The following is a 25,646-nucleotide window of genomic DNA, read 5'->3' as shown; positions in this document are numbered from 1 at the left end:
AAACTAACAGTTTCTAGCCAGGTTGAAGCTGGAGGATGGAGGGGCGGCACCAATTACCAAAAGCAGGAATCTCCGTCCGTAGACAGAACTACAGGAATTGAAAGAAAAATTCAAAGCCCTAACAACAACCCTTCAGGAATCAACCAAAACCTCTGAACGGGTGATAGACTCAGACAGAACCTTTAACCTGGTTGGGTTAGCTAAATCAGGGACACAGTCCTCTCTAACACCACAAATCACCATAAGGAAAGAATTCAAAGATCCTGGGACAGATTAGAAAGTGTGAACAGAAAGAGAAACTGTCTTATATGAACTTGTTGCACCAGATTGATGCAGGGTTACAGAAAGGCTATCAACCAGATGAGATCGTTGAGGGGGTGGTGAAAGCGATCAGCCCAGGACTGAACCTCCGTAGTATACTAGAAATGAAGAGTCAATTGACCTTGCAACAGCTGCAGATTATTTTAAAAGGGCACTATAAAAGAGAGTACTTCAGAATTGTTCCGCCGACTCATTAATCTCTCACAAAAAAATAATGAATCTCCCCAAAGTTTATTGTTCAGAGCAATAGTACTGAAGGATAGACTGTTTGCATCTAGAGATGTAGAAGCGGAAGAGAAGTTTGATGCTGGACTAGTCCAGAAGAAGTTCTTGAGATCATTGGGAACGGGATCAATCAGCAAAGACATCAAGTTGCAGCTGAAATAGTACCTAGAAGATCCTGGTATTTTGGACGAAGTCCTAATTGAAAAAATGAATGAGGCCGCTAGTTTGGAGTCAGAGAGCGAACAGAAGTTAAAGAAAGGCTCTCCTCCTAAAATCACCAAAATGAGTCAGCTGAAGTTGGAGACCTCCGGTGGCCAGTCCGAAGATCATCATGGAGACCCTCCAGTGCAACCTCCGAGATGGAACCTTAAAACACCAACAAAAGAGGACCGCCAGCACTGACTGGGAGGAAGTAATAGGAGAACTGCGAGCAGAGTTGATTGAGGTGAAAAAGTTGATTCGTTCCAGGCCAGAAACGGAAGATACCCGGCTTGTGAAGCAAGCCGTTCATCAAATCAGAGTACAGTGTGTGTCCACTGTCTAAGATGTGGTGAGGAAGGACATTATGCCAAAGAGTGCCAATGGTCATGGTCGTTTGGGTTAAAAGACAGGAGGTTGCCAGTGCAGGGCAACTGGTAACCGCGACACAGAAGAGGCCCCAGAAGCAAATCCAAATCTCACCAAACCCCAGAACGGCGCACGAGGTAAAAACGGCTGCGTCAGCACTATCCCCAAGTGTGTTCCCGTCTACAACAGCTGCAAGAGAGACAGAGGTATAAGTCACTTAATGCCCAGTGTGGAGGTCAAACGATGTACTCCTGGGAGGAGGATTCCTCAGTCAGTAAAGATAGCCTCATCAGCCTAATCAGTGAAAGGAACTTTATACAGTGCCAGCTAGATGGACTTCTAGTAAAAGCACTGTGGGACACAGGAGCCCAAGCTAGCCTTTTAAATGAAGAATGGGGAAGGTGCTACCTGCCTTCGGTCACTAAAAGAACTCTTAGGACCAGTGGAACTCCACGGCAAAGCTGTCAACCAGACCGAAATCCCTTTCATAGGCTGGATGGAAGTGACTTTCCAACTGAGGGCCATGAAGAACAGCAACATCATCGAGCTTTTGGTACCTTTTCTCGTGACCAGTGATCAGAACATGGCAGAGGATCCTATCCTGGGTTATAATGTAATCAGGGAGGTCATCACGAAACACAAGTCAGGGAAGCTGGTGGTGGATGCAATTGCCACATCGCTTGCCATACCCAACACCGTGCGGAAAATGTGATTCATAGAGTAAAGAAAGCACAGAATACAATGGACCTAAAAGAAGTTAAGGTAGGCTGGCGCCCAACCATCATCCCTGCAAATCAAATGGTGGGGGTGAGGTGTGGAGCCCGGGTAGAAACGGGAAGAAAAGTCCAGAAAAGACTATTCGTGCCAAAAGACTCCTTAGAACTTCAGGAAAGCATAGTTTAAGGTGAGACTGTGCTTACGATTCCTACTGGTGGGTTTGCTCGAGTGACAGTACCGGTGATGAATACTACGAAACACGAAATTAGACTGGATCCAAAGACTGTGTTAGGTCACATCGAAACCATTAAAACGGTATATCCAGTAAGTGTGAGACCCACCCAGGGGTCTACCATGAATTCAGTCTCCCTACCAAGGAACAGGAGTTGCCCAGGGGAGGAAATTGCACGACCCACCTCGGGGTCCTGGGATCCCCCAGTACCCCTGGAACACTTGTGTGCTGAAGATCAAGCGGTAGCAAGACAGATGCTGAGAGGGGAGTGTCATACATTCTCCAAAGATGACTCCGATATAGGCTGTATCCAGTCGTTGCAGTTGAAAATCAATTAGAAAGACAACCCCAGTAACCAGAAGTTACATGTTTGTGCCAAAACCATTACACCGTGAAGTGAAAGTATTTACAAGACCTAACCAACAGAGCTTGGGTCCAAGAGTCAAAGTCATCTTATTCCTCTCCTATTGTTTGTGTTAGGAAGAGGGACGGTACGTTGAGACTCTGCTGTGATTACCGGGAATTAAACCGAAAGTCAGTACCTGATCTGCACCCAATACCAAATATTCAAGATATGCTGGATGGCCTATCAGGAAGTACCTGGTTCCCTGTCCTCGATCAGGGTAAAGCATACCATAAAAGGTTTGTTGAAGAGTCAAGTAGACCTTTGACAGAATTCATCACACCGTGGGGATTATATGAGTGGATCTGCATACCGTTTAGGCTCAGTTCAGCATGGAGACCTGTTTAGAAGGATTGAGGGACGAAATCTGCCAGCCGTACTTGGATGACAATGTGGTACACAGCAAAACCTTCCGGGAGCATATTGAACACGTGAGGACCGTATTACAACGGTATTAACAACACGGAGTTAAGTTGACCCCAAAGAAGTGTGAACTGTTCAAAAGGCAAGTCCGATTTCTAGGGAAAATTGTGTCCGGAGAAGGATATACCATGGACTCAGCAGAAATTGCTCCGGTACTGGCCTTAAAAGACAAGCGGCCCTCTACTGTCGGGGAGTTAAGGCAGATATTAGGATTCCTCTCCTACTATCGTACTTACGTTCGAAACTTCACCAGGATTGCCACCCCACTATACCTCCTCTTGGGGGGGGGGGTGGAGAAACGAGTCAACACCACCCATGGGGAAAAAGAAAAACGGGGGCAGGGTCGGGCTTAAAAGAAACAACGCCGTTTCGCCTCAGCAGCCCATTCCCTGGACAGCAGATCACCAGGAGGTATTGGAAGAACTAGTAGACTACCTGGTAAAACCACCCATCTTGGGATATCCTGATTTCAATTTAACATTTGTTCTTCATTGTGACGCTTCTCAGGTTGGACTGGGAGCTGCCCTATATCAGCATCAAGATGGAAAATAGAGAGTTTTCGGTTACGGTTCTAGGACGTTAACAGACGCCGAGAAGAATTACCAGCTACATTCCGGAAAATTGGAGTTCCTGGTATTGAAATGGGCTCTCTCTACTACAGCAAAGAGTTTGAGGTATACACTGACAACCCTTTGACCCATGTCCTCACTACAGCCAAACTGAATGCAACGGGTCATAGATGACTTCAATTTCAGCATCAAGTACAGGCCAGGAAAATGCAATGCGGATGCTGACGGATTGTCGAGAATGCCACTAGAGCCTGAGGAGTTCATGCAAGAATGCTCGGAGGAAGTTAGTCTGGAAGCAATTGAGAGCACTACCCAAGCAGTACAAGCTTATCAGGAGGAAGACACACCATTGTGGTGTCCTTTGACTGTAGAAACCACCATAAAAGCGAGAGAACAAGATCACCCTCTGTCTATTCAACAACTACCAAAAGAAAAAATCTGTAGAGAACAACGGGAAGATCAGATAATTGGTAGAATACTACTTTATGTGGATCAAAATCGGTTTCCAAGTAAACGGGAGAAAGATAATAATGAGTCACCAGCAGTATCTGTTTTAGTTAAAGAATGGACGAAGCTCTACCTCAGTGAAGACGATATCCTGTATCATAAAGGAGAACAAAACAGGCAGTTGGCACTACCCAGAGTATTCCATAGGTTGGTCTTCAAAGAACTCCATGAAAACCTGGGAGTGGAAAGGACAACAAATTTGATCCGTGAACATTTCTTCTGGCCGTACATGCAGAGAGATATTGAGAGGTACGCAACCAGGGAGTGTGGGTGTCTGAAAGATAAACGTCCCAACACATCAAGCCAGGCAACTATCAGCAACATCCAAACTACGTATCCGTTCGAGATGGTCTCAATACACTTTCTACATCTTGAGATGTGCAAGGGTGGTAATGAATACATCTTGGTGGTGATGGACCATTTTATTCGATTTGCTCAAGAAAAATGCCACCACCAATAAATTGATTCGAACAGCGGCAGAGAAGATCTTCAATGATTTAGCTTTGAGGTTTGGGTTCCCTACGAGGTTACACCATGACCAAGGAAGAGAATTTGAGAACCAGCTCTTTGCCAAGCTAGGAAAGTACTGTAGAATTAAGAGATCCCACACAAAGTCCTATCACCCAGAGGGTAATGGACAAGTGGAACGTTTTAACCGGACATTATTGTCGATGTTGCGCACTTTAACAGCTGACAAGAAGAAAGACTGGAAGAGTGCTCTGTCAAAAGTGGTACATGCCTATAACTGTACGAAGACCAATGAAACGGGTTACTCACCCTTCTTCCTATTGTATGGACAATCGCCAAGATCGTCCATACAATACCAGAGACTTACAGAATGTATCCGGAGTACGTTCGGAAATGGAAGGAACGGATGGCAGAGGCATACAAGATAGCGTCCAAAGTGGTTATGCAAGGACAGAGCAAGAGTAAGGAGTATTCTGATCGAAAATGTTATGGAGCATAATTGGCACCGGGAAGCCGGGTGCTAGTCAAGAATGTACATGAGAAAGGTGGTTCAGGAAAACTTTGTTCGTACTGGGAAGACAAGGTGTATGCGGTCGTAAGGAGGAAAGCCGATGACAGTCCAGTGTATGAAATCCGATTGGAAACGGGAGACAAGAAAACCAGAATAGTCCATCGGAATTTCCTACAACCCTGTGATTATCTCCCACAACAACAAGACTTCCCAGAAGTAGACCGACATCGTCCGAGATTGACTAAGGGACCACCACAGACTGAAGCTCCGGAGGTGGATAATGACCTTGAAAGTTCCGATGGAGAAGAACACACCGTTGTATTTATCGGACCGTCAAGGAGAGGGATGTACCATCCTCAGGAGAGTGAAGTAAGTCCTGGGGCTCCAGAGTTTGTACCAAGGAGTACAGATGAAGTCCAATTTAGATCTGATGATCGAACACCGGTCCCTGAACAGACCGATCGACACTCAGGAGGAGCAGAATTACCAAACCGTGCGGAAACAGGCGATTGAAGAGAAATACAGGAACTTACAGAGGCATCTCCAAGAGCATCTGAGGAAGCACGGGAAATGAGTGTGGCGGGAGAAACTCCTGTGACCGAAGAACCCGTGGTTCTGAGGAACAACCCACCAGGAGGATGTCGACTCGAGAAGTGAGGAGGCCCATGATGCTGACGTATGAGACACTTGGTGAACCGAGTCAAGTGCCAAGGACTGTCAACTGGAAACAGATATCTCGGCCTACGGACCAGGTAAGCCCATTGGAGTGGTATTCACCACCGAGAGGTAGCTTGGAAGATGTTGCCTACTGGAAAGACTGGTTTTCATGCTTTGATTTTCCTTAAAAGACTTTGTAGAAACAAAGAACTGTTAAAGCCTAGTGAGAGAGAGCTGGTTGAAGACGTACGAAAAGCTCCAGCTGAAGAGATGCTGATTGTTTTCATTGTGTTAATTGTTAATTTCTTACAGGCATCCTACAAGAAAAAGGTCGTAAGAATAGGTTGTTATCAAGGTTTATGAACGTTATACCAATTTGACAATGCCAATCTGTATATGAAGTTATTCAACTTTCACCACTGTCTCAGAATTGGTCAGATTGACCAATTAAGACGAATTTTGAGGACGACATTCAAAAAGGAGGGAAGAGTGTGACATTCAGAAGTAGTGCTGTTGCTTCAAAAGCATTCAGCAACTATTACAACCCCTGGCAAAAATTATTGAATCACCGGGCTCGGAGGATGTTCATTCAGTTGTTTAATGTTGTTGAAAAAAAGCAGATCACAGACATGGCACAAAACTAAAGTCATTTCAAATGTCAACTTTAGGGCTTTAACCCCTTCGCAACCTTGGGTTTTGTCGTTTTTGCTTTTTCGTTTTTTGCTCCCCTTGTTCCCAGAGCCATAGCGTTTTTATTTTTTGGACAATATGGCTATGTGAGGGCTTATTTTTTGCGGGACAAGTTGTACTTTTCAACGCCATTACTAGTTTTACCATATCGTGTACGGGAAAAAAATTCCAAGTGCGGTAAAATTGCAAAAAAAGTGCAATACCACAGTTGTTTTTTATTTATTTTTTTTACCACGTTCACTGAATGCTAAAACTGACCTGCCATTCTTATTCTCCAGGTCATTACGAGTTCGTAGACACCAAACATGTATAGGTTATTTTATATTTAAGTGGTGAAAAAAAAATCCAAAATTTGGTAAAAAAAACTAAAAAAAAAAATAGCGCCATTTTCCAAGACCTGTAGCGTCTCCATTTTTCGTGATCTGGGGCTGGGTGAGGGCTTATTTTTTGCGCGCCGGGCTGACGTTTTTATTGATAACATTTTGGGGTAGATCCGATGTTTTGATCGCCCGTTATTGCATTTTATTGCAATTTTGCAGCGACCAAAAAACGTAATTCTGGCGTTTAGAATTTTTTTCTCGTTACACCGTTTACCGATCGGATTAATTCTTTTTTTATATTGATAGATCGGGCGATTCTGAACGCGGCGATACCAAATATGTGTATGTGGGTTTTTTTTTTTATATTTTATTTTGAATGGGGCGATTTAAACTTTTATATTTTTTTTATATTTTTAAAAACATTTTTTTTTCACTTACTGCATGCTTCAATAGTCTCCATAGGAGACTAGAAGCAGCAGTTGTCTGATCGTCTCTGCTACAGACAGGGGACGAGCAGATCCCCTGCATGCAGCAGAAATGGTCCTGTGCTATGAGCGCCGACCACTAGGTGGCGCTCATAGCGACCAGATCATGACAACCACAGGCATCTGCTGCAGACCCTGGGTTGTCATGCACGCCCATCGGCGACCCGCGATCACGTGACGGGGGTCGCCGATGGGCGGGGCTTATGACGCGCAACCCGGAAGCGCGCGTTAAATGCCGCTGTCGGAGGTTGACAGCGGTATTTAACATGTTAACAGCCGGGGGTGGATCGCGATTCCACCCGCGGCTGTTGCGGGCACATGTCAGCTGTAAGAATCAGCTGACATGTGCTCGGTTCAGTGAGGGCTCAGCGCAGCAGCCCTCACTGAACCGGGGGTACGCAAATGTGCGTACTAAGACGTCATGGGTTGGAAAGGGGTTAAGAAACACTAAAAGAAATTAAGATTAAAAATGTGGTACTCAGTAATTTTTTTCAGACCAAGCAGAGGGAAAAAATTATGGAATCATGAAAAACAAACACACAAAAGAACACTCCAATACATCACTAGTATTTTGTTGCACCACCTCTGGCTTTAATAACAGCTTGCAGTCAGAAGTAACACAAGCACATAAGACAGGAAATGGTGTGCTCCAGAAGAATCCAGCAACTAGAGGGGTTAACAGTCACAGGAGACAGGGAGTGTTTTAGCAAAGCCCCAGGGGGATTGTGGGGAAGTTGTTTACTGTCTGGCTGCAGCCAAAGGGAGAAGTGGTATGTGTGATCTGTATCTCACAGAAGTGCAGGAAAGAGAACAGGATTCAAGTCCAGGGTGAAGCTCAACACAGGTCAGATAGACTTCCTGAACCAACAGAGCAGGGTAGCATTGGGCAGGAAGATAAGGACTGGAAGGAATCCTGTCATAGGGATCATCTCCCTCATGAAACCCTCCCCCACTCCATCTCCATGCAGGATAAAGAATGCTGTGGACTATTGTGTGCTTGTGAAGGAAAAACCTGTGGTTGTGTATGCATAGAAGTGTGCTACAAAGATCTAATCTGTGCGGAATTATGCTACTGAAGAGACTGACGTTACTGTGCCTGATTTAATAGCTGCAGCCTATGGTCGCCCTGGGTAACGGTTCCCCCAGGATTCCAACAAATTCATGAAACCCATCTCCCCCTATCTGAACCTAGCGGCGTGCAACATTATATAGATTAAAACCATAGGTATCCATTTATCATACAATTGCACAGTTAGAGGGATGGTTCTCTCACTATGACATTGCCAGAAAAACATCACAAGTGAAAGGGATGATCCACTGTATGACTCGGAGCCTGGGCCCTTCCACTGCTGATCCAGACACCGAGGCGTACACACCGATCAAGACAACAGTGCTCAGCTACATATAGTGCCAGGCACGCTCACACTCATCATGGTCAACTAAAAAAAAAAAATAAAATATGGAATTTTTGGGTCAAAGATTATAACTAAGGCTGAGTTCACACAATATTTCAGAGTTGTTCCTGTAGCTTTCACTTCAATACTAAAGTCTGGTGCAGTATTCTTTAGTGTAAAAAAATGAAAACCTGATGAACCAAATAGAAGTTGATAGAATCTGTCAGGAGCAATTTCACAGATATCTGTTATCACTTTAACATCTATATTACAATGAAAGGCAAAACATTCATGTGCATGGAACGTGAGCATAAACATACATAGCACTTGGACACTTCTTGGATACTGTGTAAATATTCTATTTGTAATTATGGACATGTGCACAGATGTAAATGAATATGGTCCATTGCTCCATGCTTGTGTTTCCATATACTTCAGAACTCACAGCACAAAGTGCAATTGCAGCATATAAAATACATGTCAGAGTTGCTTGGCTAAAGTATTCTCATAGGTGTACAGTCTGCACGCTTGGCTTGACAGAGGGTGCATAGCTGTTTAATTGACAGAGGGAAGATGACAGACACCTTTGGCAGCGGCTTTTCTTCTTTGAAGATAAAAGTATCGGTATTGAAATTTAAAATGTCTAATCCGTGTAAAATTAATTTTAAGTCTCCTGTACACAAAATATTAAAGGAGTTGGCCACTTTATCTTCACCTTAACATGATTTGTGGCACTTACTGATATACGAGTATTACAGGTTCTCCTCCCACTTGTTGGTGCTGCCTTCCTCACAGACAGCACAGTGCTCTTCTTATAATAAGTAATGGAGGGGGAGCGCAAGACCAGACCTGTGCATCCACCTCTCATAGTTAAAAACACCTCACAGGGAAATCTGCTTTTAAAAAACAAATAAAAATGTTCCTGTGTATGGAGATGGACATGCTGCCCACGTTCCACCTTGAAGACACGAGTACTGTTATGGTGAATAATGTGAATTGTGATATGAGTTATTGGTGTTGTGTTCAGTCTGATAATGGGGAGAGTTGGGGTTGATGTTTCGGGCTGGCCCAGTTTCCTGTCAGGAAGTTAGGTCTGCTTTGGCACACACTGGGCCCTATCTAAGGTCTGACTAGTCAGCAGAGCCACATGATGTGGGTAGAGACCAAGTCAGTGGATAGCAAGATCCAGAGTAAAGAAAGGAGAAGTGACCAAAGGACAGGGTGATCAACTGGACATAGGTCCTGGGATAGTACTCCTAGCAGTACGGCCCCGAGTTTATAACTCGGAGAGGTAAAGGCAAGGACAGATCAGAGACTGAGATGAAGAGAGCGCCCCAGGCGGGAGTTCCAAGATGTCAGTAAGTTAAGAAGCTAAGTACCAGCCATACTGGCAAACAAGTTCCCTTAAGAGGGAAGAGGACATGGAACCACGGGTTGAGAATAGGACTCTCACTAACTGGGCTGTTGTGGTGTGGGAGGTGATGGTGAAGACAGAGAAACAGGAGGTCGGAACAAGTAAACTTGAAGAGGTAAAGAGACCGTTTGTGAAGATACTCAGTATTGTGAAACAAACGGTCATGAAGTTATACACCCACTATCTATTGTACATAGTTCCCACCAAGTTACTGTTAAGTAAAAGATGGTTTATTTTTGAGTGGTGGTCTCCCTCATTGAACTGTTCAACATCTGATCCTGGCCACGCGAAGTCATCGGCATCATAAGGCCTGCAAGGGCGTAGCATTCTTATAGACGAAGCCCACACACCCAGCGAGGACCTCCACTTTCATGTAACGTGCCGGGGTGTAAGAGATGAGTACCTCACCCACGACTACCGCCCCACTCCACAATACTCCTGGACAGGACTGGCCGCTTGCTCATCCATCAGAAGTAATTTTGTTAACAAAAGTGAGTAAAGCTGTACTAACAAATGCAGAAGGAGAACCAGTAATATTTCTATATTAATAAGTCACAAAAAATCATGTCTCAAATATATTTGGTAAAAAAGATAACTCAGTCAACCACTTTAGGATAGTCAGATAATGGGTAGGTTTGAATTAGCTCTAATGTGTATGTCAGCCACTATTAGTATTTGGTCAGTATTTGTAAGCCAAAACCAGGTGAGGATCAATCAGAGGAAAAATATACTATAAACACGTCACCACTTCTGCATTTATCAACCACTCCTAGTTTTGGCTTACAAATACTGAGGAAAAATACTGACTAAATAGTGATAGAGGGGCCATGGCCTTAAAAAGCACATTACCAGGTCAAAAGTGGACAGTTTTGGCTCTTCATTTCATTCTTTCATTATGTTTGTTTTTTTAAAGGAAATTTATCAATAGGATCAACCCTCCTCATATGAAAAAGTCAGTCATGGAAAGCTGAATAAAATGATACCTTAACTTCTGCGATCTGATGTATTATTCCAGAGAAATCCACGTTTTTTCTTAAGATGTAAGTTAGCCATTAAGATCTATGGGCCGGACACTGGTCAGTATGAGGATCTGCCTACAGAAAGGATTTTAAATGAAAGGAGGAGTTACCAGTGTGAGACATGTAATGACTGACAGTCTGCTCTCCTGGATCTACAAGTCTCACACTGGTAATGACCCCTTTTCTTGAAAATATTCTCTGGAGGCAGATTCTCAGGTAGATCCATATCTAGCCCATAGATCTTAACGGCTCACTTGCATATTAAGAAAAACCTGGATTTCTCTGGAATAAGACATCGGATCGCAGATATAAAGGTATCATTCTATTCAGCTTCCTATGACTTACATGGCAATATAAACGGCTTAGGAGGGTTGAACCTACTGACTGAATTACAATGCATCAGCCTCACCAGGTCTAAGATCTATGCAATAATGTATGTAGCTTGTATAGTGAAATCTGGTGATAGATCCACTTTAAAGTGTTTGGAGGGTGACAGAGACTCATAAGATAAAATTAGAATAAGCTTGCATTTCATTCATTTCACTCACCGAAGAGCCGGGGTCCAGACAATCTGTGTTCACCAGCATGGGTGTAGCACCAGCCTGTAGAAGACAAAGACAGGACTTTGGAGACATGCCGCCATAAATATGATGAATTACAGAGATAATTCCAATAACAGAGGCTGCTAAGGTTATCCTTGATGCTAAATGACAGCCTACCAGGAAATAAAACTGGAGCAAATAAATTATGCATTATAAAAAGAGTAATATAGCAATTTCAATTTTCATGTGACGGGTATAAAGATCATGGTTCCCCATAAGGGATTCCAGAACTAGCATTGTGGATGTGACTTTTAAGTTACTATAAGAGGTTGTATAATCCCAGACTTGGGTAGAGTTCACAAGGTGCAATTTTTGCCTTCTTAGCCAAAAGAAAAAGTGGGTACAGGAAAACATAGTTCTGCATTTTCTATACTACTCATATCTACCCCTCTTATCAGCATTGTGGCGCAGCGTTCCAGTATGACAACGCATACTCAGATTTATACCAGTAGCCGACAGCCAGAGCACTAATACTAGGACGGACAGATCATGGCGGCGCTGCTCCGTACTATGTATCACCACAGGACATCACTTCACTATGCAATACAGTATATACATCGCATTGGAAAAGGATGTCCATCTTAATAACAATGCAGTGTTAAGAGTCAGTCCCTTAAAAAAGAACAATTGCAAATAGTCGCTTAGGATGCATTCACATGCAGAGGACAAGTACGGCCCTGTGATTTTTCAGGTGAAAAAAACAGTTTCCCTGCAAGATTACAGGGAACATGTCATGTCCCCAAATGATATTAATCTACAGATATGGGGTTAATCTGCAGGTTAAAAACATTTTAGAGCGGTGTGGCCTCTGCACCGAAGGCTCGCCTGCTGGGAGGAAATTAACTGTATTCATCCCAGGAGCCTCAGGATTTCAGTCATAGAGGCCGACGCTGCTTCAGTTACCTCCCAGTACACAGTGAGCGATGGCTTCGCCATGCCCCGGCACTGACAGCCAGCTCGCTCAGCAGTGCATTAGTACAGACACAGCTGTCAGTCGGTGCCGGGGTGTGGTTACAGCCGGTGCTCACTATGTACTGAATGGTAACTGAAGCCGTGCCAGCTGCGCCTCTATGATTGGAAGCCAGATTATGAAAGCTCATTTCCTCATGGTGGCCAGACTCTCAGTGCAGTGGCCACATGGCTTTAGAACACTGGAATCTGCAGATTAACCCCATACCTTCTGGCCTGTAGTGTTTGGGGACATGACAGGCTCCCTTTAAGTGATTGTGTTGGAAACAATGGAAAGACCACAGTGACACAGGGCAGCTGCGGTTTTCATCTGAAGCATGATAACTGCATTTAATCAAAGACTTAATTTACTCACCAAAAAAACAAAACAAGTTATCCTCTATCCTAGGGGATAAGGGTTAACTTGCTGATTGCTCGTGATCTGACCATTGGGATCCCCAGAGTTCCCAAAGCTGGGGCTCTGGAACACCGAGAACGGAGCTCTGCAGCCCCATTTTGAATAGAGTGGAGGTGACCATTTCTCAAAACCCACTCACTCAATTCACTGTCTTTGGGACTGTAGGAGATAGAGGAGTGGCTCATAAGTAGATAAAGAATCATATTACAAAGGTTATTATATTCGCTTGTACCATTTATTAATACAAAGTTTGTATAAAAATAACAGTGCAAAATCCATTCACACCCATCATGAGAGAAATGCTATGTAAAGTCATAATTATGTCTATAATATGATGATTTAGTAGTTGTGTAATTTTAAATGTTGTTAATTACTGATAATCTATATGAATATATTATATGAGAAATATATAAAACCTATATATTACTAACAGTCATGGGGTGTACATCTCTGAACGTATGACTTACTATGAATTATGATGCTTTATATAAACCATAGACATATTAGGGAAGATTTATCAATAATGTCATAGCTGAGATGCTTTTATAAGTCGGCAGTGATGGCACACATTTACTGTACTTGACTCAACTTGCTTGGTATGTTCAATATAGTGGGAGTTGATAAACAGGAGTTGGAATCAGAAGCTGAAAAGCAAGAGTTCCAGACCTGTAAGTACTTCACTTTTTTCTACTTTAGATTATTCTTAACTGTTTTGTTTGATTGGAGAATGGGTAGCAAGAGCGAAGGTTTCCTTTATTGCACAAACAGGAGCAGGCGTTCCAGGGTGAATACCGCCATGACAGATGTGGAGGAGCAAAATGCAACACTGAGGTTGACAATTTCAAGTGGAGCATGCTGCTCACTAAGCAAGCACCTAATGGTATAAACATGGGGGGGGGGGGTGGAAAATTTATTTCAGGAGCATCATGCAAGTAGCTGGGTCAATGTAGTAATTGGGTGTAGAGGGGGCTCTATAAAAAAGAAGACCACTCGTACTTCTGTGCTTCCAAACAAAACGGCCCAATTCAGTGATGTCGCAAAGTTGTTAGTCTGAGAAATGGCAACACTAGTGTATACTCTCTCCCCAACATCTAGGGGAAAAGGCCAGCTAGGGGAGTAGGAATGGTAAAGTAGGTAGGGAAAGAGTATTAGGGGACGTTGTTTTAGGGGATTCAGATATCCAGGTGGACGGATAGATTAATCTGTCGGCAACACCACCTCAACTGGAAGGTTCGCTGTCTCCCTGGTGCCAGGGTTTGGCATGTGGTAGAATAGGTTGATAAATTACTGGGTTAGCTGCATAATCCGATGGCGTGGGCTGCACAGGCTGGTACAGTTGTGATTATGGGAGATTTTAACTAGATATTGACTCATGGTTCTCCTTCAACTGAAAGGGGGAGAACAATTCTTCAGCTTTTTTAGGATATCTTTATGGGCCAATTTGTGGAAGACCCAACAAGGGGTGATACTCTGCTGGATCGGATCTTTTCTAACAATGTAGAGCTTGTTGGTAATGTAGCTGTTTGTGAAAACCTTTGTACAAGTGACCACAATATTTTATTTTGCTTACACTGTAAAAAAAAAAAAAAAAAAGCTGGGGAGCACAAAAACACCTAATTTTTTTTTTAAAAATTTTTCCACAGTTTTAAGGCTGCACTTTAGGACATTAACTGGGAGCAGCTATTGTGAGATAGTGATACAAATGATAAATAGGGGTGCTTTAAGTCTATACTGGCCAAAATGTATTCCTATAGGTAACAAGTATAGAGGACAAAACTTACATCCCATATAACTTACACCTACTGTTCGAAAGGCCATTGGTGACAGAAAAAGGGTATTCAGAATATATAAATCTGAGAGATCGGCTCTGGCATTCATACACTACAGACAGCTGAATACAATCTGTAATAAAATCATCAAATCAGCTAAAGTACAGTACACAACGGCAGGCAGCCGAGGAACGCAAGACAAAACAGAAATTCATTAAATATAATTACAAAAAAAAACAAGATCCGCACAGGTGGGTCTCCTAAATAATGGTAATGACGAGTAGGTCAGTGAAGATCAAGAGAAGGCAGAATTACTAAATGGGTTCTTCAGCTCTGTATAGTGGATGTAGTCAATCCCAGAGTCCTTTATATGGTCCAAGCTGTTAAATAAAAACAATGTGAACAAGGCCCAAGCCCAGATGGGCTGCAACTCAGCTCAGTTATTGTTGCGCCCATGTACATAAGTTATGGAGACTCCCAAGTGACTGGTATCGTACCAAGTGACAGGCACAAAGCTAAAGTGCCGGTTTGCAAAAAGATATCTAGTTTTTCCCAGGTAATTATAAACCAGTAAGCTTAACATCTATTGTGAGAAGAATGTTTGAGGGGCTTGTAAGGGATTATATACATAAATATATGGTAGAAATCAACATTATAAGTGATAGCCAGACAGACTACTAAATAAAAGTTGTCAAACCAACCTGATTTGTCTGTATGGGAGAGGCGAGAAGAAGCCTAGACAGACCAGTAGTGTGACTGTAGTTCTTTTGGACTTTGCAAACACGTTTGACCCACACAGGTGCCTAATGGGTAAATGAAGGTCTATAGGCTTGTAATTGGATTGAAAACTTGATTAAAGACCACACCCAGAGAGTTGTAGAAAACGACTGCTAATCTGTGTGATACCTGGTTAGAAGTGGTGACCCCAAGGTTCAGTACTGGGACTGCTACTATTCAACTTATTTATGATATAAAAGACAGGATTAATAATGTTGTTTCTATTTTTACAGATGAAACTAAACTATGGAGTATGATCATAAATTACAGGCTGACAGACAAACTGAATGTTTGCGCATCCACTTGGCAGATGAATGTGGATAAATGTAAAGTTATCCACCTGGACACAAACAATATGTAGGCATCATATGGTCTAGGGGGAGTACAACTAGGAGAGTCACTTCTACAGAAGGATCTGGGTGTACTTGTAGATCACAGACTAAATAACAGTATGCATTGTTAATCAGCTGCTTCTGAGGCTACCAACATATTGTCATATATCAAAAAAGTCATGGACTCTGGGGGCAAGGACGTAATAGTACCACTTCACAAAGAGTTAGTGTGACCTCATCTGGAATGTGCAGTTCAGTTCTGGAAACCAGTTTGTAGAAAGGATGCCCAGGAGTTAGGAAAGGTATAAAGAAGAGCCCCAAAACTGAGAAGGGGCATGATAGATCTTAATTATGAGCAGAATTAAGATAATGAAATGAATTTAGTCCTGAGAAGAGGAACATTGATGGTTTCAAAAAAAGGCTTTGTTTTTTGTTTTAAAGACACTAAATATGTATAAATTATATAAATGTATAAAATAATAATTTCTGAATGCTGCCAGTGTTAACAGTGCCCCATATTACCAATGCTAGCATACATTTACGCCACTATGTATTGACAAGGAGCTGTGGTATGATCAGACCATGTTCCATACACGGTCAGACACAGCCATTACACAGTACACAGCAGGGGCACATTTATAAGATTATCTCAGCACAGGGAGTTGTGAACTTATTATTATTCCAAGATCTATTGATTCAAATTAACTTTTGTTCATGGGAAAAACCTTTTTAATGGGTTGGCCATAAACAGAAAAATTTACCTTAATTTTATATTCTTTTTAACCTTAAATAGTGCCATGTTTGTCTATGGGCTGGTCTGGTATTGTAATGCATCCTCATTACCTGGAATGGGGATGAGCTGTAATACCAGAAAATGCCCCCTGACAAGTGATACGATTTATGACTAAAAGCAGACATTTTTTCTGGACAACCCTTTTAAGGACACAATACAGAAGTAACTGTAGCAAGGGAAGACTAGGGAGCTCTGGAATTTTAGACAGATAAGTCAACCAGAAAACCCCACACTTTATACATACTCCATATAGTGACTAATAAGAGGGCTTCCCTTTATAAATTGGAAGTACATAAAGGCCAAAAGCATTGTTACTACGATTGCTGATGTTTGGTTGGGAGTGCTGAAAAGTAATGAGCCGTACCCTAAGTTTGCACTAAGGGGAAGTCTACACAGAGCTGCCAACGCATGCTTTCAAACTGATATACTGTTACATGGGTCTGTCAGTGGCATCTGGCCGCTCTAAAAATGGCTACCATAGACCAGTTTAGCACAAGCTACGCCTAATAATGGATCTCAGGGCATGTCCTGGCCTTCACCCTTTAAAGGTTCAAACGCTATTACCCTGCCAAGTAACCCCATATCTGCAGGTTAATAGTGTTTTTTTTCCCCACATGACAAGTTGACTTTAACACCTGTACAGGGATCTAGACTTACACAAGTGCCCCTGGACTGGGGCCACAAAGTCATCTGCTGGCCGGTGGTGCAGGCTGGCAGGGGCAGTCAGATCAGAACCAGGGGAACAGTACAGTACAAAATCAGCAAGCAAAAGGATACAACAAAGCAATGTGTAGGAGCCACAGGCCTAACCAATAGTAGTCACAACTATATTTCACAGTTCCCAGCAGAACCCTGGGAGCTTTAGTAGGGTGTGGTGATTTACAATTGGCCAAAGCAGGGAGCTAATTACTGGACAGCACACAACCATACTACACAGCACTATAGGTCCCAGCCACCCTAGTCTTAGTGGCTGGATAGAGCCTGCGTCAACCATAGCTTCTGGTCATCACCAGCATTGCTTGCAGAAGTAATAAGGCACCTGGTGAATGAAGCAAGCGTCACAAGAGCACGTCCTGGAGGAGATGTGACATACACATTGTACATGGTATTGTGTAAATGTTTACTTACTGTTCATTTTTTTATGAAAAGTTTTTGATGGGAAAACATACAACATCAGTCAGGGGCCCGAAAGGTGAGGGGGGACCATTTCTACCTCCAAAGCAGATGCAATTTAGCATTTTAGCAGTGCTTTGGGCTGCAAAGGGCCCATATATTGTTCTTTTACAGGGGCCCTTTTCTGTCTGTGTCCGCCAGTGATAACCACGTATAGCTGCCTCTACTGTAGCCAGGTGGATAGTTAATGTTTTTGGTAATTTGTAACCTAACAAGATCTCCATAACCAATCTGCATCTGGCAGAATTCAAGAGTGGGTGTGTTCAAACAAATAATATTTCAGTTTTTTTTAAGCTGTGTTCACACACTGTGTTCCCATTGCGTTTTTGTAGCACATTTCCAAAAAACGCAGTAAAATTGCAGCATTTCTATTGTGTTTTGGGAAAATTGTGGTGAAAATGCACTGCAAACAGTGTGTGAACACGGCCTTATGGAGCTCTAGAAAAGCGGTCACAGAAGTAATTGTACAAATGTGAATCATGTGCCTGATCCATACATGAGCACTTTGTAAATAATAGAGGTAGTAGTCCATGGAATAGTGTGGGATTGCCAGCGCCTTGGGCAAGGCAAGTATGCACCTCCTAACCCATGTTCGTTGTTGGCTCTTTTTGAGTCTTGAAACCACATGTATTTTATTTTAAGAAAATATTATACTATAATTATAATTTGCCCATTGACCCTATAGTAATTTTCTGGTTTTTTGCTCAAATTGGATAAAAAATTATACATTATTAAAACTTTTAAGAAATTTTGTACCCACATCTAACATGGCGTACAGAGCAACTGCCCCTGTGGCACCCCTGCTTTATACCACTAGTAGTGACACCATTGTTACCTTCATTGATGCCCATAGTCACCTGACCGCTGAGACCTTGTCCAAGCTGCTCAGTCTTAAGGCCTAATTCAGACATCCCTGTAGCACGTACATGTTGTATCCGTTTTTTTTTTCAGGTACAAAATGTACCAATTATAATCTATGGAGCTATTCCCATGTCAGTGTTTTTTCACGGACGGTATGTGTCTATGCAAAACCCAAGGAGACATGTCTGTTCTCTGGTATCACTGATGAAAAGAGCCAATACAAGTCTATGGGTCAGTGAAAAACGCGTAAAGCACACGGATGGCATCCGTGTCTGTTATCCGTGAGATATGTCCATATTTAACAATGGAAAGAATAAGAAAAGCTTTGTAATTTATTTATGCATCCGTGAAAAACACTGAACCATTGATGGTAAAAACGCACACATGGACCACACACTAATGACACACTAAACAAACACGGATGACACTGGTACCATTTTTTCACGTACGTGTTTATACTCTGATATGTGAATGAGGCCTAAGTAGACCCAAAACAGTCCTAAATGAGGCAGGTGTCACATGTTAACGGCAACCTGTCACGTGAAAATACGCTATTAACCTGCAGATATAGGATTAAAAGCATTTTGAACCTGCCCGGCGCCTGCACTTAATTTCCTCCTGGCAGTGGGGGTCTAACTTTATTCCCCCTGGTAGCATTCCAGTTTCAGTCACTGCTCTGTTCATAGAGAGCGGTGGCTGTAACCGTGTCCCCGGAACTGACTGACAGCCGGCCCTAATGCAGAGCCAGTGTCAGTCAGTGCCGGGGTGAGTTTACAGCTGCCGCTCTCTATACACAGAACGGTAACTGAACCTGCCCCGGCCCCGCCTCCGCCCCCATAATTAAAACCCGAATGCTACTGAGGGCAAGAAAGTTAATTTCCTCCTAGCAGCAGGGGTCTAAGTGCAGCCACCGGGCAGGTTCAAAAGGCTATTAACATGCAGGTTAGTAGCGTTTTTTCATGTGACAGGTTCCCTTTAAGGGCTGTTTTCCCTGTAAATGAAGCTTAGTTAGCCCTCATTCACATGTCCCTGTGAAAAAATGGTACCAGTATCATCAGCGTACAGTCTGTGTGTCTATTTTTACCATCAGTGTTTTTCACGGATGGATAAATAAATTACAAAGCTTCTTCTATACTTTCCATTGTTAAATACGTTACAGCACACGGATGGTACAAGAACGCCATCCATGTGTTGTACGTGTTTTTCATGGACCCATAGACTTCTATTGGCACTTTTCCTATGTGATACTGAAGAAAAACAGACTTGTCTCCTTGAGTTTAGCATGGACACATGGCCTAAGAAAAAACATGCTGTCGTGAATAGCACCCTAAATGATAATAGGTACCTGTTGTATCTGTGAAAAAAAAACAGACGCAACATGGATGTCTGCATGAGACCTTAGGCCTATGAGGCTATTCACATATCTGTTTTTTTTTTTTTTTTTTTAAAGGACCCTGCGTCTGTGCAAAACACACAGACATGTCCGTTTTTTTCCCCCCACCGCACAGATGAAAAGGACCAATGCAAGTCTATGGGTCTGTGAAAAACCAACCTCACACGTATGGCATCTGTGTGCTGTACATTTTAACACTGCAAAATATAGAAGAAGCTTTGTAATTTATTTATTTCTTAGTCTATGAAAAACACTGATGACACACTGATGGTAAAATACTGCTGACACTGGTATGATATTTTTCTCGCACATGTTTAAACACGGACGTGTGAATGAGGCCTTATAGGGAATATATACTGAAAGAACATTAGAGTGCAGAAAAAAAAACTCCTGCCGATTGCATTTCACAAAAAAAATTATCACAAACAAGGTTATTACTATTTGGCAAAAACAGTAAAAAAAAATCCTCAGGAGATTAACTCTTTTGAGACTACAATGTGTAAATTTAGGTAGATGGTTGATTATTTTTAACTGGTAACTGCAATTTTCTCCAGGCATGATGGTAATGGAGACAAATTGATCCTATTAAGGTGACAAAATATGTTTTTGTTACTAAAACTTGAAAAATAATTCCAAATTAAATCTCCTTGTTTCCAAAATCAAATTTAAAGAAGTAGTTTCTGGTCTTCTGATAAGTCTGTAGCAACTCTGCAACTGGAGACTTCTGAATCCTTACAGCGTGCACACTGCAAGCTGTTAAGATTCTGTGTTGTTGCCGGTGAGAGCGGGCAGTCACGTGCCGACTAGTCGTGCTAGGTCTCACTCAATACAAGTGAACTGAGCAAGGCCGTACACGTCTAGTTGGAATGTGGCTAAAAGGAAGCAAAATGCATAATTAGAATCCTAACAGCGTGCAGTGTGCACACTGTAAGGGTTCAGAAGTCTGCAGTCACATAGTCATTGCAGACTTGTAGAAGAAGACCAGACACCGCCTTTAAAAAAAAATGTTCTCCTTCCCAAAAAAATAAAATATTGAAATAAAGCAAAGCAGAATAATTATCACTACATATTTCAGTTCCCAGACAAGGATTAATCATGTATTCTGGATAAAATAGCTTTATCAGAATATTTGTATCACATGCTATAGTATCATGCAGAATAAAGCGTTCCAAAAACTATGAAAAATAAACTTTGTCCTCACTTTATTTCCATGCTGCCTTGGTCCTTTCGATTCCTATGTTGTTGTTTTTTTCAATTGCATCCATAGTATGTATGCCACATAGATGCCAGATAAGGGGCTTTAATATTTTTGGTATTATTATTCTCAGGGAAAGTAGAGAGTTATTGTATATGGTAAATTTCGTTACTAATACCAGCTACATTAAAGTATGAACTGAAAGAAGGGAGGAGATGGCATTTCAAAATGTTTTTGTACAATTTTCATATTGTAAAATAAGGACCATTATATGCCACAACTAGATGGTGGCCCGATTCTAACGCATCGGGTATTCTAGAATATGTATGCGGCCGACCGGGCGCAATCAGCAGAACGTTGTTTAAATTTGGCGCAAAAATCGCTGATTGGTCACGGCCGGAAACCTCGACCAATCAGCGAACTGTGTTAGTGAAGACCAGAGAGCTTGTTTAAAGTTGGCGATAAAATCGCTGATTAGTCGCGACCACTCAGCAAAACGGGGTTTAAATTTGGCGCCAATAATGCTGATTGTTCGCGGTCGCCGGCCGCAACCAATCAGCAGAGCGGTGTTTAAATTTGGCGCAAAAATCGCTGATTGGTCGGTCGCGGCCACGACCAATCAGCACAGCGGTTTTTAAATTTGGCGCCAATATGGCTGATTGGTCGTGGCCGCGACCAATCAGCGAATTGTATTAGTGGGGAGCGGCGCTGCGGGAGATGACCGGCTTCTCGCAGCAGAAGTATCCCGACCGGCGCCGCCGCTCCCCGGTCCTCCCTTCACACTTGCCGTCGGGAGATCAGCGGCCAAGCCGCTGATCTCCCGACGGTAGCCACATGGGAGTCAGCGGCGCCGCAGGTCGGGGTACTTATGCTGCTAGCAGCCGGGAGATGACCGGCTAGCGCCGCTCATCTCCCGGCTGCATCACCGCTGACCTCTGTGCAGAGCGATGTTTAAACTTGGCACCAATCTCGCTGATTGGTCACAGCCGCCGGCCGTGACCAGCGAACCGTATTACTGAGGACCGGGCAGCGGCACCGTCCCTCCCTTCACACTTGCCGTCGGGAGATCAGCGGCGCCGTAGCTCGGGGTACTTATGCTGCTAGCAGCCGGGAGATGAGCGGCAGCTGCATCGCCGCTGGCCTCCGTCCGGCAGATGAGCCGCTAACGGCCGCCATCTTTTTCTGAAATCCTGCGTCGCTGATTGGCCGCGGCCGGACCAATCAGCAACGCGGGATTTCCTAGACAGACAGACAAACAGACAGACGGGATAAGACGATTATATATATATATATATATATATATATAATATATATATATATATATATACAGTACAGACCAAAAGTTTGGACACACCTTCTCATTTAAAGATTTTTATGTATTTTCATGACATTGAAAATTGTATATTCACACTGAATTCATCAAAACTATGAATTAGCACATGTAGAATTATATACTTAACAAAAAAGTGTGAAACAACTGAAAATATGTCATATTCTAGGTTCATCAAAGTAGCCACCTTTTGCTTTGATGACTGCTTTGCACACTCTTCGCATTCTCTTGATGAGCTACAAGAGGTATTCACCGGAAATGGTTTTCACTTCACAGGTGTGCCCTGTCAGGTTTAATAAGTGGGATTTCTTGCCTTATAAATGGGGTTGGGACCATCAGTTGTGTTGTGCAGAAGTCAGGTGGATGCACAGCTGATAGTCCTACTGAATAGACTGTTAGAATTTGTATTATGGCAAGAAAAAAGCAGCTAAGTAATGAAAAACGAGTGGCCAACATTACTTTAAGAAATGAAGGTCAGTCAGTCTGAAAAATTGGGCAAACTGTGAATGTGTCTCCAAGTGCAGTTGCAAAAACTATCAAGCGCTACAAAGAAACTGGCTCACATGAGGACCGCCCCAGGAAAGGAAGACCTAGAGTCACCTCTGCTTCTGAGGATAAGTTTATCCCAGTTACCAGCCTCAGAAATCTCAGGTTAACAGCTGCTCAAATTAGAGATCAGGTCAATGCCACACAGAGTTCTAGCAGCAGAGACATCTCCACAACAACTGTTAAGAGGAGACTTTGTGCAGCAGGACTTCATGGTAAAATAGCTGCTAGGAAACCACTGATAAGGACAGGCAGCAAGCAGAAGAGACTTGTTTGGGCTAAAGAACACAAGGAATGGACATTAGACCAGTGGAAATCTGTGCTTTGGTCTGATGAGTCAAAATTTGAGATCTTTGGTTCCAACCACCATGTCTTTGTGCGGCGCAGAAAAGGTGAACGGATGGACTCTACATGCCTGGTTCCCACCGTGAAGCATGGAGGAGGAGATGTGATGGTGTGGGGTTGCTTTTCTGGTGACACTGTTGGGGATTTATTCAAAATTGAAGGCATACTGAACCAGTATGGCTACCACAGCATCTTGCAGCGGCATGCTATTCCATCCGATTTGCGTTTAGTTGGACCATCATTTATTTTTCAACAGGAAAATGACCCCAAACACACCTCCAGGCTGTGTAAGGGCTATTTGACCAAGAGGGAGAGTGATGGGGTGCTACGCCAGATGACCTGGCCTCCACATTCACCAGACCTGAACCCATTCGAGATGGTTTGGCATGAGCTGGGCCTCAGAGTGAAGGCAAAAGGGCCAACAAGTGCTAAGCATCTCTGGGAACTCCTTCAAGATTGTTGGAAGACAATTTCCAGTGACTACCTCTTGAAGCTCATCAAGAGAATGCCAAGAGTGTGCAAAGAAGTCATCAAAGCAAAAGGTGGCTACTTTGAAGAACCTAGAATATAAGACATATTTTCAGTTGTTTCACACTTTTTTGTTAAGTATATAATTCCATATGTGTTAATTCATACTTGTGATGCCTTCAGTGTGAATGTACAATTTTCATAGTCATGAAAATGCAGATAAATCTTTAAATGGAAGGTGTGTCCAAACTTTTGGTCTGTACTGTGTATGTGTATATATATATATGTATATATATATATATATGTATATATATTTTAGATTAAGAAAAGTAAAATATTTTAGACTCAGAAAAAAATAACTTTAGAATGCACATACTGGTACTGATAAGATTGTGGCACCCCAGGGGTCTGGTTTCCACAGTAACAGCAATGTTATGTCTGAGAGCAGGTGGGAGGTCTCTTGGTCAGGAATCCTATGCATGCCACACCTCCTGCCCAGTCCTGGGAGGGGAAGAACTTCCCCTGTATAAACCTGGGGCTGAGGCAGGGTTAGAGAGTGGAGAGGGAGAGTTCAGCCAGGAGGGCTGACAGGGAGCTGTGGCTCCGGCTGGGCCCAGCTCCTGGGCCATGCCAGAAGTAGAGACAGAGAAGAGAAGCAGCATAGGAAGAAACAACAGGAGCTCTGTGGGAGCAGTGTTACAAGGAGTCAGGGGCTGGCAGCTGCAGAGCTCGCCCTGACTGAGAAGATTTCTTACCGGACCCGGAGTCTGAGGCTGTGGGGACTAACTCCTACCCAGCAGCAGAATCCGTCAGGCAGGGGATTTCAGGTCCTCTGGCCAAGAAACCCGAAGGCACGGTCACACGCATGGGACCAGCACCGCCGTCGTGGAGCGGAAGCTACTAGAAGGCCCCGAGTCACCGGCCATACGGGTGAGCACCACACGGTACACTCAGGGACGTGGGCTACTTATACTCGCTTCTAGCAAGGTAGCCAGAAGAGTATCGTTAGTTTGGGAGGCCTACAACTCCGCCTGGCCAGGGGAGATCCCATCTGCTCAAGGACTGACCAGGCCCCAACCGCTAGCCAGTACTCCGGGAGGGTCTATCTTTGTCACCAGTAAAGACCCTGAACTACACCGCATCGTCTGAGTGGTTCCTGCTACCCCCATCATCCACGTCGGCTGCCCTGAGGCCATACCCCTCCCGTTGGGGGTTATACCATCCACGCTGCACCATCCTTCCACCGGCCTCAGCGGTCTGCCCTGCAGCGGCAGCTCCATAGCTGCATTCAACGGGTGGCGTAGTCGTCCATCATCTACCGCTGATACAGCGCCACTTAGTCTGACTCCCTGGGCACGGACCGGATCACCGCCACGAGACTACAACCCTCAAGAGATCCGGCTCCGGGTAAGCTCCCGCGTGCGCAACGCAGCGCGACACAGGCCCAGGGGCGCGTCAAGATCACGACACAAAACTGTGCACATACACACACTTGTAGCAGTATTTTTCTATTTTGTTAATATAAATTTCCGCCCTACAACATGTATATGTCTCTCAACATTTGGAGCTGCTAGATAGTTGTGAATGTTTATTGTGCATATAAAAAAGAAATCAGCAGAAAAAGCAGCAGGTTAAGGGCTCTGACTATTAAGAAGAATTCAGCTACATCAGCAGTTTACAAAATACAACATTGGGTATTATAAGGAGTCAGAAACTAAAACTGGGTTCACAAAATTAGATTGCACCCAAAAGAAAAAATATTGAATCCCCACCA

General features: G+C 43.4%; 1 protein-coding gene across 7 annotated transcripts in view; it reads right to left on the bottom strand.

The window, feature by feature from the left end:
- Nucleotides 1–25,646, bottom strand: part of DLG3 (discs large MAGUK scaffold protein 3) — a 363,030-nt gene that overhangs the window by 134,498 nt on the left and 202,886 nt on the right. For all 7 annotated transcript variants that reach the window (XM_073640945.1, XM_073640947.1, XM_073640948.1 and 4 more), the window contains one exon: nt 11,471–11,524. In XM_073640945.1, the coding sequence (XP_073497046.1) occupies nt 11,471–11,524 (54 nt within the window). The remainder of the gene's footprint in view (nt 1–11,470; nt 11,525–25,646) is intronic.

The sequence above is a fragment of the Phyllobates terribilis genome, unplaced genomic scaffold (genome assembly GCF_046119375.1).
Source record: "Phyllobates terribilis strain yellow unplaced genomic scaffold, ASM4611937v1 Scaffold_7__3_contigs__length_470593459, whole genome shotgun sequence".
Lineage (NCBI taxonomy): Eukaryota > Metazoa > Chordata > Amphibia > Anura > Dendrobatidae > Phyllobates > Phyllobates terribilis.
This window is presented reverse-complemented; position numbering and strand designations above follow the sequence as displayed.